The sequence below is a fragment of the Narcine bancroftii genome, chromosome 14, assembly GCF_036971445.1.
Source record: "Narcine bancroftii isolate sNarBan1 chromosome 14, sNarBan1.hap1, whole genome shotgun sequence".
NCBI classification, from domain to species: domain Eukaryota; kingdom Metazoa; phylum Chordata; class Chondrichthyes; order Torpediniformes; family Narcinidae; genus Narcine; species Narcine bancroftii.
The window spans coordinates 24,054,330-24,066,707 of NC_091482.1; the positions used below are offsets into that span (position 1 = coordinate 24,054,330).

Below are 12,378 nucleotides of genomic sequence, written 5' to 3' on the forward strand. Positions count from 1 at the left end.
GCGCATGCGCACAGCCCGCCGTGGCGGGGCGAATGTCACCTCCACAGCAAGATGGCGGCGAGCGTGGTGACGGGGGCTCGGAGGGCGGCAGGCCGGGCTCGGAGCGAATACCGCGCTCGCTCTTGGGATGCTGCGTGGGCAGTGACCAGGTCAGTGCACGAAATGGTTCGCAGCCCCCCTGCGGCGAAGCCTGGCGGGAGCCGCGCAAACTGAGCGGAAGTTTGCCAGCAGGCCCCTTTCGGTCAAATGGCAGGGTAAATACCGTTCGCCCACAAGGTCGTCGGCTGAAATGCTCGGACTCCACGGGCACCTGGGTGTGCCGAGCCCACCCCACCGACCGTTGGCTGTTTTCAGGCTCTATTTCCAAGTTTCTTCTTTAAAAGAAGGGGGAACTGGGGATTTCATGGCGTCAAGGTCATTTACTTCTTGTTGGGGCTCTCCAGGGCATCTAATGCAGGTCCAGTCTGAGAAAGAAAATGATTCCAGTAGAGTGTTTTTAAAAATGCAACGAACAGGATCTAGGATTAGATAGTAAGGAAGTTCTCAACATCAAATCTTTCATGTTTAGTAGTGTTAAGAGCCCAGAGGACCCCAAAACCCAACAGCAGGAGATCTTCACTAAAGTTCCTTTTGAACCTTCAACTTATCTATTATTAGCTTAACCCCCCCCCCCCCCACACTTCTAATCCTAAGTGCGCGTGCAAGTTCAGAAAAGTTCTATGGCTCACAGTCCAATCTCATTTCCTCCCCCCCCCCGCCCCCCCAAAGTTTACTGGTTGCAGGTAATTCTTGTACTGTGCACAGAATCTAGCATGTATAAAGTTCACCAGGCTTTGGTGCTCGAAAGGTAAATGGTTACCGCTCAGGAAGGTTCTTGATGGTTTTCAGAGAGAGTTGTTCCAGGACATCCATCAGTCACCTCAGTGTCTTGCTGACAAAACTTGTCCCATCGGGGTCCTCCAGATGATAACCTCTTTCTTTTAGGTCACCACAGAGTTCCTTTTTGATTCCCTTATTCCAAGTGAAACATTAGACAGCCGGTCCTCTCCTCTTGCATGAACCACAAGGGCTCTAATCAGGCTGTCTTCCAAAAGCTTGCCAGCTTTTCCTGTTTCAGTCCCAGCAACTTCTGCCAACTTATCTCTGTATGTGTGCCTCTCTCTCTCAGACTGACAGCCTGTTTGACTCTCTCTGCTTGCAAAACTACATGACCCTCTTAACAACAGCAAGTCTCCTGCAGACAATAGTGGAGCCAGCATTCTCTTTCATCTGTTGCTTTTGGGTAAACAAGAATCCATTAGTGATGTCCCTTGAGCACACTTCAAAGCTCTTGCAAAAAGGTGTGAGAAGCCACTATGGCAATAGTATTTCAAATAAGATCTGTTTTAGTGTTTGCATGTGACCTACTCTAACAAACCTTTCCCAATTTATCTCCCAGAAACATTTCTATATACTCTGTCACAGTATATTTTAAAAATTAATACCTAAAGACATCCATATAATTTTGCTGTTCTGAAGTGTGTAGTAGTACAATACTTTTGAAGTGTAGTCACATAATTTATGAAGTTTACAGCTCTAATGACATTGTTGAGATGACATTTTTTTAAACTAAAGTTGATTATTGGTAAGAACATGAGCTCACCTCCTATTCTTCAAAATAGTGCTATAAAACCTTTGACTACTTAAGAGAGGAATTGAAGCCTTAGTTTAACATGCCCTATGGCTTAATATTTCTAACAGTATAACATTCCCCAGGTACTGCAACAGAATATTACCCCAGACTTTGATGTTCAGTTTTGTTTGTAATTGCAACCAACATTTGTAACTTTAACTGTATAATTAATTAGGCAAGTAAAAAAGATGGTTTGTTTGATGCTATATGTTAGTGGTGTGGAATGGGTAAATTTGATCTGTTCTATGTTCATGACTGTCTCCTCTGATGTGGCTATTTAACAGAGAAGGTGCATTACCTCTTCATTTTTGTAGAAATTAATCGATAAGGCAATATTGAAAAAAAGGCTACAGTGGGTTCCAGAAAAAAAACCAAATGTCAGAGAAAGACCTCAATAAATATAAATTGTATAAGACATAGCATACTATAGAATACAATGGTGTTGGATAAGTATTTTGTGCAAATTCTCTTTCCTGTGTTCCAATGGATTCAATACTCCATCTAATAATACCCATTCTTTCTTTTATCCTGAGCGATATATTTCATGTTGCCCTCATTTGTTATCATTTTTCCAATCATAAGGGCTTTATATTTGGCCACATTAAATCTTACTTGTTAAGCCTAATTCCCTTGCTTGTATCTGTTTTTCTAAATTTGAATTGCTTATTTCCCATTGTTGGCAGTTCCCCACTCATCTTCCATCTTTTCAGTATATTGCCACATAAAGTGTAGCTTGTTGAGCCTAACATTCTATGATGCTGTTATAGGAGCATTATTAAAACAAGTTTATGTGGGGCCACACGTGATGGAAGATGATGTGTAGCCTGCTAAAATAGTGTGAATTACCACGTTTAAAGGATGAAAGAGAACGGAAGTGTCAGTTATGTTTAGAGAAGGGATTCCATTGCTTAGGATCTCAGATGATCAAATAAATTTGGGAAGGAGGAAAATGAATAAGGTATGAATATCTAAAGATTAAAGGACAGGATGAAAATAAGAGGGAAGACCATGGAAAAATTTTGAATTGATGATGAAAATTGTAACTAGTTCATTGGGGAATTCTGTACAAGTCACTAGGCACAAGGATAAAGGATGAATACTTTATAATAATAATAATAATAATAAGGTTTATTATGATCAGCTGAGTCTTGACAATGGTAGAATGAAAAGAGTTCACTAGGAATGCTTTGGAATAGTTGAGTCAAGAATCCACAAAGGGCGTGATAGGATGAGCACAGCCAGGGATGAAGTTGGATAATATTGTAAAAGAGGTATAGGCCTAACCTATATGATCTGAAGAATAGTTCATGGACAGTATTGGTTCAGTTCCAGGAAATTGTCTAATAGAGGAATGGAATCAGTGGTTAGGAAACTGAGTTTTGAGATTGAGATGAAAATCACATGACTGTGAAACCATAGAGAACAAGAGATATGGCCATAATTCCTTGAGTAAATTTTTTATTTCATTTGAATAAACAGTAAATATCAAAGATATTAAATTGGTGGAACAAAGTAAGATGCCCAGTGGGTAGCAAAGAAAAATAAAAAGATGATGTATTGCAGTGAGACATCACTTTGTGGCAAGGTGTCTATTTTATCAGCCATGTTTTGACAAGATCAAGGTGTTAATGGATTATCCATTATCAATTCATGAATGGTGAGAGTTCAAATCCCGGACGAGCCCCCATTTGTCAGAAATAAAACTTCTCACACATGAGTCTCTTTAAAACTGATGACACGACAAGCTTTATTACCACATACCCAGAATAATCCATTTGGGGATACTCCATACCCCCTTTCCCAAACTCTTTTAAGAACGGGATTTGATTGGTATGGTCCTGTGATGGTGGAAGTGGTACAATTCCAAAACTGAATACTGCTATTAGACAGGGGTAGGCAATTAGTTTTAAAAACAGTGGATAAGAACCAAGTCTGGGGTTTAGGAAACCAAGTGAAAACACCAGGCGAAATGCGAATCCATACAGCCTTGCAGGGACTTTCTCCTACTGGGTATTTGCCAACTCGTGAGAGACAATAAAAACCAGAGGGGACGTTAGAGAGAGACCAGGTTTCTCTTGATCTCGTTCGGTTAGTTGTCCAAATCCGGGAAATCATGGTCAATGAATTGAGGGGCTCCCCCCACCAAGGCCATTGTTCTGACATCCGTGGACCCCCGCAGACCCAACAATTGGTTACATTAAAAGTTCCTGCAATTTTAGTTGCCAGATCTACAAAAAGGTTATCTCCCCCAATTGCATTACCGAAACTTACATGGTTATTTGGATGGACTCGAACTAAGTCCGGCTGTCTTAAAGGGACAGGCAATTTCGAGTGTGGAGTGTAACTTTTCATTGGAACAGTACGCTGGTGTATGCAAAACCAGAGTCCATCAGGGCATGGTGGGCTTGAGTCACCTTTCCAACCGTTAAGAGGGAAAGGAGTGGTATTAGGAATCTGTATATAATGACCCATATTATTTCCTTCTTTTTCCACACAAGGGGTATATGGATGTTGGGTGGTATTTTCTGCCCAGCATTTCTCAGGAACTGAGGTATGGGAAATGAAATTACCTTCCTTTCTTCCCCAAATGTGGTCCTGAAACAGGACCACTGTATCTCTGCATTTTTTACATTTCACACCTGATAAAGACATAGGCAAACTAAGAAAAATCAAAGAACATAACAATAACATTGTGAATTAAGTCTTTTTGCGAAATCGTAAGGTAAGAGGTTTTTCTCCAGGAACACAAGTCCAATCTGAGTTCGTATCAGGGTCCTGAGGCGCCTCTACAGGTCCCTTAAATCTGGATGCGTGTGTCCACCCCTTCTCTCTTGTTCGTGCTGCAGCTTCTGTAGTTAAGAGAACTTGGTATGGACCTTCCCACTGGGGCTGGAGTTTTTCAGTCTTCCAGGTCTTGATGAGAATCCAGTCTCCTGGTTCCACTTTGTGTAAAGAAAAGTCTAGAGGCGGTGTTTGTGCCAATAGTCCTCTCTTTCGTAAATCTGCAAGAGAGCGTGACAGTGCCTGTAAATAGTTCCTAACAAATATATCCCCTTCCCCCAAGGTGGGACACCCCTCAACTGTACTCCAGAAGGGAAGCCCAAACATCATTTCATAAGGGGACAGCCCTACATCTTTTCGTGGGGCAGTACGAATTCTCAATAAAGCCAGGGGCAGACACTTTATCCAAGGCATTTTAGTTTCCACCATTAACTTTGTCAATTGCATTTTTAGTGTTCCATTCATACGTTCAACCTTCCCTGAGCTTTGTGGATGCCAAGGGGTATGTAATTTCCAAGAGACCTGTAATGCATTACAAATCAATTGCTGGATTTTTGAAGAAAAATGTGGACCCCTGTCTGAGTCTATAGAATCCATTATACCATATCTGGGGATTATCTGCTCAAGGAGGAGGCGAGCTACTGTAGAGGCTGTAGTATTTATTGTTGGGAAGGCTTCTACCCATCGGGTAAAGTGATCTATTATCACCAACAGATATTTCCATCTTTGAACTTGAGGTAACTCTGTGAAGTCGATCTGGATACGTTGAAAAGGGCGTATGGCTAATGGTTGACCTCCCATGGTCCCTGTCCACATTATCTTCTTATTAATTTTTGTGCATAGGTAACAATTTTGCACCTCCTGTTGGGCCAAGGTGTAGATTCCCTTACACACATATTCTCGAAGCACTGTGTCACATAAGGCTTGGGTGCCCCAGTGGCTCTGATGATGCAGGTGTTTTAAAATATTGCGAGTTATTTCTTTATTTAGAACCATTCTTCCATCTGGTGTCTTCCATGTTCCATCAGGTAACTGGCTTGCGCCCAGCTGATCCATGTTCTTTTCTTCCTTAGCAGTGAAAATGGGAGCTGTCTTTATGCCTTGCCTTATTGGGATTAAAGTCAGCAAACGGACTTCTTGTTGCTGGGCTGCTCTTTTGGCTTCTTCATCAGCCAGTCTGTTTCCAATTGCTGTCGGGTTATCTCCCCTTTGATGGCTTGGTATGTAGACCACTGCTATTTCCTGGGGTAATGTTAAGGCTTCTAAAGTCAGAGTAATCATCTGTTCGTGTGCCAATTCCTTTCCTCTTGATGTAATTAGACCACGCTCCTTCCAGATCTTACCAAAGGTATGCACTACCCCGTATGCATATTTGGAATCTGTGTAAATCGTTCCAATTTTCTTTGCCAGTATTCTGAGGGCTCTCTGCAAGGCATATAGTTCACAGGATTGTGCTGACCAGCTTCCGGGTAGTCTCGTGGATTCTACTACTTTCCAAGTATTTCCTTCTATTATAGCATACCCATTTCTTCTCATTCCGTCAACACATCTGGCGGAGCCGTCAATGTAGAATTCATATCCTTCTCCCAGCGGAGTATCGCAAAGGTCTTCTCGGGTCTTGGTCTGAAGATCTGTCAACTCGACACAGTCATGCTCCTCCTCTCTCTCTGTTTCACTGCCGTATAAAAACTGAGCTGGGTTGCAGCAATTAATTTTTGCAAACTGTAAATCTTCTCCAACCATTAAAATGGTTTCATACTTTAATATGCGAGAATCAGTCAGCCATCGATGGGCAGTTTGTGTTAATAAAACACTCACAGAATGGGAGGTGTACACAGTCATCTTTCCTCCAAAAGTAAGTTTACGTGCTTCCTCTACCAACAGAGCAGCAGCCGCTACTCCCTGGATACACGTCGGCCATCCGCGAGACACTGGGTCCATCATTTTGGAAAGGAAAGCCACTGGGTGTCGCTGACCGCCTTTTTCCTGTGTTAAAACTCCCACAGCTGTTCCTTGGTTATGAGTGACAAATAGCTGGAAGGGCTGTTTTAAAGAGGGCAGAGTGAGTACTGGGGCTCGTGTCAGGCGTTGCTTCAAGTCCTCGAACCATCCCTCCTCCTCCTGGGTCCATTTCAATGGATATTCATTTTCATTTGTCAGTTTTTCATACATAAACTTCACCAAAGCTGAGTAGTCCTCTATCCATAACCTACAGTAACCTAAGAGTCCCAGGAATTGTCTTATTTCCTTCTTATTACGGGGTAAAGGCATTCTAGTGATTCCCGCAATCCGTTCAGGGGTAATCCGTTTCTGTCCTTTACTTATCTGGTGTCCCAAATATATCACAGTTCTCTCAACAAACTGTAACTTGTTCCTGGACACCCGTAGACCCTTTTTCCCCAGATAATTCAAGAGTCTAATGGTATCTTCCCTCATTTCTTGTTCCTTGGGTCCTGATAATAGTAAATCGTCCACATACTGCATTAGTTGGGAATCATCAGATTGTGGATAGTCCACCAGGATTTGTTCTAGCATTTGTCCAAACAGGTTTGGAGATTCAGTGAACCCTTGGGGCAATACAGTCCACCGAAACTGTCTCCGTCTACCTGTCCATGGATTTTCCCATTCAAACGCAAACATATCTCTACTTTCCTCTTCTAATGGACACGTTCAGAAGGCATCCTTCAAGTCGATAACACTAAACCACTCATGGTCTGGGGGAATCCGACTCATAATAGTATAGGGATTAGGCACCACTGGGTGGCGGGTCTGAACAATAGCATTCAAACTTCTTAGATCCTGAACTAGGCGATAGGATCCATCTGACTTTTTTACTGGGAGTATAGGGGTGTTATAAGGTGACATGCATTCTTCTAATAGTCGTCTCGTATTAAAGTCTCAATTACCGGCTGTAGCCCTTTTCTCCCTTCCAAAGAAATAGGATACTGACGTTTCCTTACCGGCTGATGACCTGGTATTAATGTGACATGTAAAGGTGGGATGTCCAGACCTCCTCAATTTCCCTCCTTATACCAGACTCTCTCGTCAATCTGCCGTTCATCCTCTTCCTTTAAAGCGCAGAGGTGGACTCGCACTTCTCCGTCCACAGGGAGAGCACCCAAACCTAGGAGAGCCTGTAAGTCCCTTCCTAGGAGGTTAAATCCAGCCGAAGGTAATAACAAGAGGTCTTGTACCCCTTCTCTTTCTTCCAGTTTCACTGTTACTTGGGGAATTATTGATACCATTCTGGGAGCCCCTTCTATCCCAGAAATTGTCAAATTACTTTTTATAGGCTCAGTTCCGATTGGCACAGTTATTACACTACTTCGTTCCGCTCCTGTGTCCACCATAAACACCACCTCTTCTCCCTTGGGACCAATTTTTAGTTTTACCAGGGGTTCCCTCTTATATTTGGTCCCTAACATTTGGAACCCCTGACACCCCTAATCTTCTTCCATAAGTTCGAGGGCACGCAATTCCCTCTTGTATCGGGGGCATTCCCTCTTAAAGTGTCCTTCCTCATTGCAGTAATAGCACTTAACGAACCTCCGGGGTCTTCCCTCTCTTGGATATCTTGGATTGTTTAGAGGAAGGTTTTGTTTTCTTTCCCCTCTGGATTCAGCATTCATCTGTCGGATAGTCTGTACCATAACCTTTGTCGCCCTCTTTTGATCTTCTTCTCTCTGCACATATACTTTTTGTGCCTTTTTTAACAGTTCACTTAGGGGTTTTTCACTCCAGTCCTCCTCCTTTTCTAGTTTCTTTCTAATGTCCTGCCATGATTTGGAAACAAATTCAATTCGAATAAGCTGTTCACCCATTGGTGTACTAGGGTCCACGCCAGCATACTGTTGGACATTCTTTCTCACCCTCTCCAAAAAATCAGTAGGGGACTCGTCTTTCCCCTGGTGGTTCCCAAATGCCTTGGTAAAATTGTGACCCTTTGGCACAGCCTCCCGTATCCCTTTAATTGTCCACTCTCTATATTGTCTCATACTTGCCAATCCCTCGGGTGTTCGTTTGTCCCACCTGGGTTCATTTAAGGGATATTTTTGTTCATGGGGTCTAGGGTCCCCAGGTTGTTCATATTCCCACATGAGGAGGGAAGCCTGTCGAATCATCTGCCTCTCCTGGGGTGAAAATAATGTTCCCATTATTGCCTGCATCTCTTCCCACGTATATGTGTTTGGTCCCAAGAATTGGTCAAGCTGTTCAGCCAGTCCTATAGGATCTTCCAATAACTTTTTCATTTCTTTCTTAAATCCCCGCACCTCTGTACTAGTTAGGGGAACATTCACATATCCCGTTCCCCCTCCCGGTCCTCCCATAGAAACTTCTCTCAGGGGATTTAGGTTTATTGAAAACTTTGATGGTCCTGGACCAGTCTGGGATCTTGTCCAGGGTCGGTTTACCGGTGGAAGTTTAGGGTCCGACTCCCTTAATTCATCCTTTTTTTCCCGGCCCCCTTCGGGGCAATCAGATTCATCACCTTTCCCCTCCGGTAATAAGCTTTCCTCGGGCGCAGTAGGCACCGGGGGAATATAAGGAGGGGGAAGGTTGTCCAGAGGTTCCCATTTCTTTTCTCCCGCTACCCTCAATTTAAAACATTCTGTTAAGGATCCTGGCCAGGGAACCCAACAAAATGCATATGCTGACTCTTCTTGATTCACCTTTGGTCTCGAATTTACATATATGTTTAATGCTTGTCTAGCCCAATCCTCATCAGATCCAAATTTCGGCCACCAGACCGAGGAACCTTTAATAGGTTGTTTTGACCAAAGGAGACAATATTGAACCATCTTTTTCTTGTTTTTGTCCCGATATCTTTTACTATCCCAATTTTCAAACATTCTCCCCAAAGGGCTGTCAAGGGGTACTCCCAGGAATTGTCCTGAATTTTCAGACGAGCCCTTAGATTTTAATCCTCCCATTTTCCCACCTAGATCTGTTTATTGTTGCTGAGGACCCTCTCGTTCTGGACCCTACTCCCTTCTTCTCAGACGCCTCGTCGGAGGTACTGTCCCTCCTTCGGTTACCGCTGAGGTTTTCCTGGGGTTGACCCCTCTCTTCTCGGCACTTCGTCGGAGGTGCTGTCCCTCCTTCGGTTACCGCCGAGGTTTCCCTGGGGTCTATCCTAGAGTCCCGCGACAGGGTCCTCACACTACGACAAAAGATCTATACCGAATCTATTACGTTAGGTTTTTATCCAAACAGGTGTATTCCGTTACACCTGTTACCCAATCCCCACACCACAATCGTAAGTCGTCACTTACCGGTGTCTTCCCGGGGATTGAACCGTCACCCTTCTCCTCTCCGTCTTGTCGTGTCACCCTGTCCGGATACCACTCGCTCAAGCCGCCCGAAGCGACGAGCAAGGGACTAGGAGCCGCTGAACTCAGCGGGGTGCACCGCCTCCGATGTCCCTCTTCTCGCCTCCCCTCACGGCCGGAGTGTAGATCCCGGACGAGCCCCCATTTGTCAGAAATAAAACTTCTCACACATGAGTCTCTTTAAAACTGATGACACGACAAGCTTTATTTACAAGTCTGCAGAGTTGGACTCAACTGGTTTCTCACCAGTTAAGCCCCGATACATACAGTGCATTGATTTTTATACCCTTATTATTTGCCCTTCCCCTTCTTATTAATACTGTTTTAATTGGTTAGTATTACAAAAGCATTCTAAGTATAACTGCATTATTAATTATCACGTTCGTTACGTACGCTGTGAACTCTACATACACTAAATTCTGTTTCTCACCCTTCTTATCAATCCTTTGTCTCCTGCATGTCTCTCACTATGACCATGAAAAGATAGGTTTAAAAAAACATATTCAGCAGATCCTTTTGTCCTTGACTGCTAGTAAACTCCCTGTCCGTTCTGGCTTCCCTGTTTATGATTAATCATCACATTTTAACTTAAGTCTTTTTAACCTAAATTCTCTATATAACAAGTAGCAATGTAACTCGTACTTTGCACCGATCTCCACTCAAAGTACACAGCATTCTTGTACAGCTTATAGATGCGTACATGCAGTTTTGCATGTTTATTTAGTTTGGCAATTTAATGTTTTTGCTACTTCTGTTCTTTGTAGTTTCTGTGAATTACAACCCAGCAATGTTTATATACACCATATCTCTCACTTAATACACCCATCCCATTCCAGTCATACTATGCTTTGCAGCTGTGAACTGCCTCATCATTAACATCATGAATACTTACCGTAGCAGAAGCTTCCTTCCCATAATTCTTTACACACAAACTCAATTAGAGACTCGTTTAAGAGTTTAAGCGCATTTTGTTTCTGTATTGCACATTTCTTTACATTTCTCCCTTTTGTATGCATGTCTTGAGAACAATTTTTTGCATTACCAGGAAGCAGAAATTTTCTGGTTCACAGGGAAATAATCTCAAGGGTTGTGGAAAGTTTGTGGAAATTCTTGGAAATCACTGGTCAAATCGCAGGCTTATAACTGATGCACAGGAGGAGGGAGATACTGAATGACTGGACTGTTGAAAACTCACGAATCCTGTTCAGTTTCTTGCTGAGAAATATCCTTCTGAACAAAAGGTTGTCACTGCAATCTAAGGAAAAGGAAAACACCGACGGGAGCGGGGCTCAGCCGAGGAGCGGGCAACCACAGCGCGACCAGCTGAGGGATGCCCGACACCAGGGCTCTCAGCTGGAAGAAGAGGAAAGCGGCAGGAGAGAGAGTGAAGTACCAGATGAGAAGGAAAGTCGACGGGGTGAAAGGAAAGAAGAGCAGCAACAGGAGGCTCAACAGATGAGAAGCTCAGAAGAAGAGGACCAATAGCAAGAGGCCAAGCAAGAAGAGGCCCAACAAAGTGAGACAAGCAACTCATCAGGAAAGTCAGAAGAGATACAGATACAAAGAAGAGAAGAAGACACAAACACAGGTACAGGCACAGAAGAAGAGGAAGAAGAAGACCAAGATCTTCACAGAGAAATAGAAGGTAAAACAGATGGACAGAATATAGATAAAGCTTTTTTTCAAGAACAAATGAGAGCATTAAAAGAATAGTTATCATTAGAATTTAGTGCAATTAAAAAAGAAAAATGAAAAGAATAGAAGATAAAATGCAAAGATTAGGGATCCTGAAGGTCCTGGGAATGACAGAAATGCAGGAAGAAATGGAAATAGAAAGGGCACACAGACCACTAGCTCCAAAACCACAGACACATCAAAAACCAAGATCATTTTTAATAAAATTTTTGAGATATACGACAAGAGAAAATATACTGGAGTGGGCAAGGAATAAAATTAGAGAAGACAATAAACCATTGGAATATAAGGGTCAAAAAATTTTTTTTTCCCCAGACATAAGTTTTGAACTCTTAAAGAAGAGGAAGGAGTTTAATACAGCAAAATCGATCCTATGGAAAAAAAATGCTATAAATTTATGTTAAGACATCCAGCTGTGCTTAAAATATTTATCCCTGGGAGCAAAACAGACTGTTCTCGGATACAGAGGAAGCACAAGAATTTGCAGAACGCTTGCAGGACAGGAGGAGAGATGTCATAATAATGAAGAACGGCGATTAAAATATATATAAAGATGTAAAAACAATGTATATGTAAGAACCAAATGGAAACGGGAGTTGTGGTTGCCCGGCAAGGGATAAGGGGCAACTCAGAGAGGGGCGAGGATATTTGGGGTTAAGGGAATATTGGATGTTGGAGTTGTTGGAGTATTTTATGTTTTAAGTGTGTTGTCATACATTGAGTTTAAAAAGGGAAAACTGAGAGATGAAAATGGGGAAAAGGGGGATGGTGTTGGTGAGAAAGCAGAAATGAGGTGTAAGCAGTATATGAGATGGCCACGTTGAACTATATGACTATAAATATTAATGGAATACATAACCAAATTAAAAGGAAGAGGCTATTAAATTTACAGAAAAAAGA

At 42.7% G+C, this 12,378-nt stretch overlaps 1 protein-coding gene across 1 annotated transcript in view; it reads left to right on the forward strand.

Moving 5' to 3' along the window:
* The first annotated feature begins 5 nt into the window (after window positions 1–5).
* nipsnap2 (nipsnap homolog 2) overlaps window positions 6–12,378 on the forward strand; it is a 56,319-nt gene continuing 43,946 nt past the window's right edge. Inside the window, exon 1 of the mRNA XM_069911397.1 lies at window positions 6–149. Within this exon, the coding sequence (XP_069767498.1) occupies window positions 52–149 (98 nt within the window). The 5' untranslated portion in view covers window positions 6–51. The remainder of the gene's footprint in view (window positions 150–12,378) is intronic.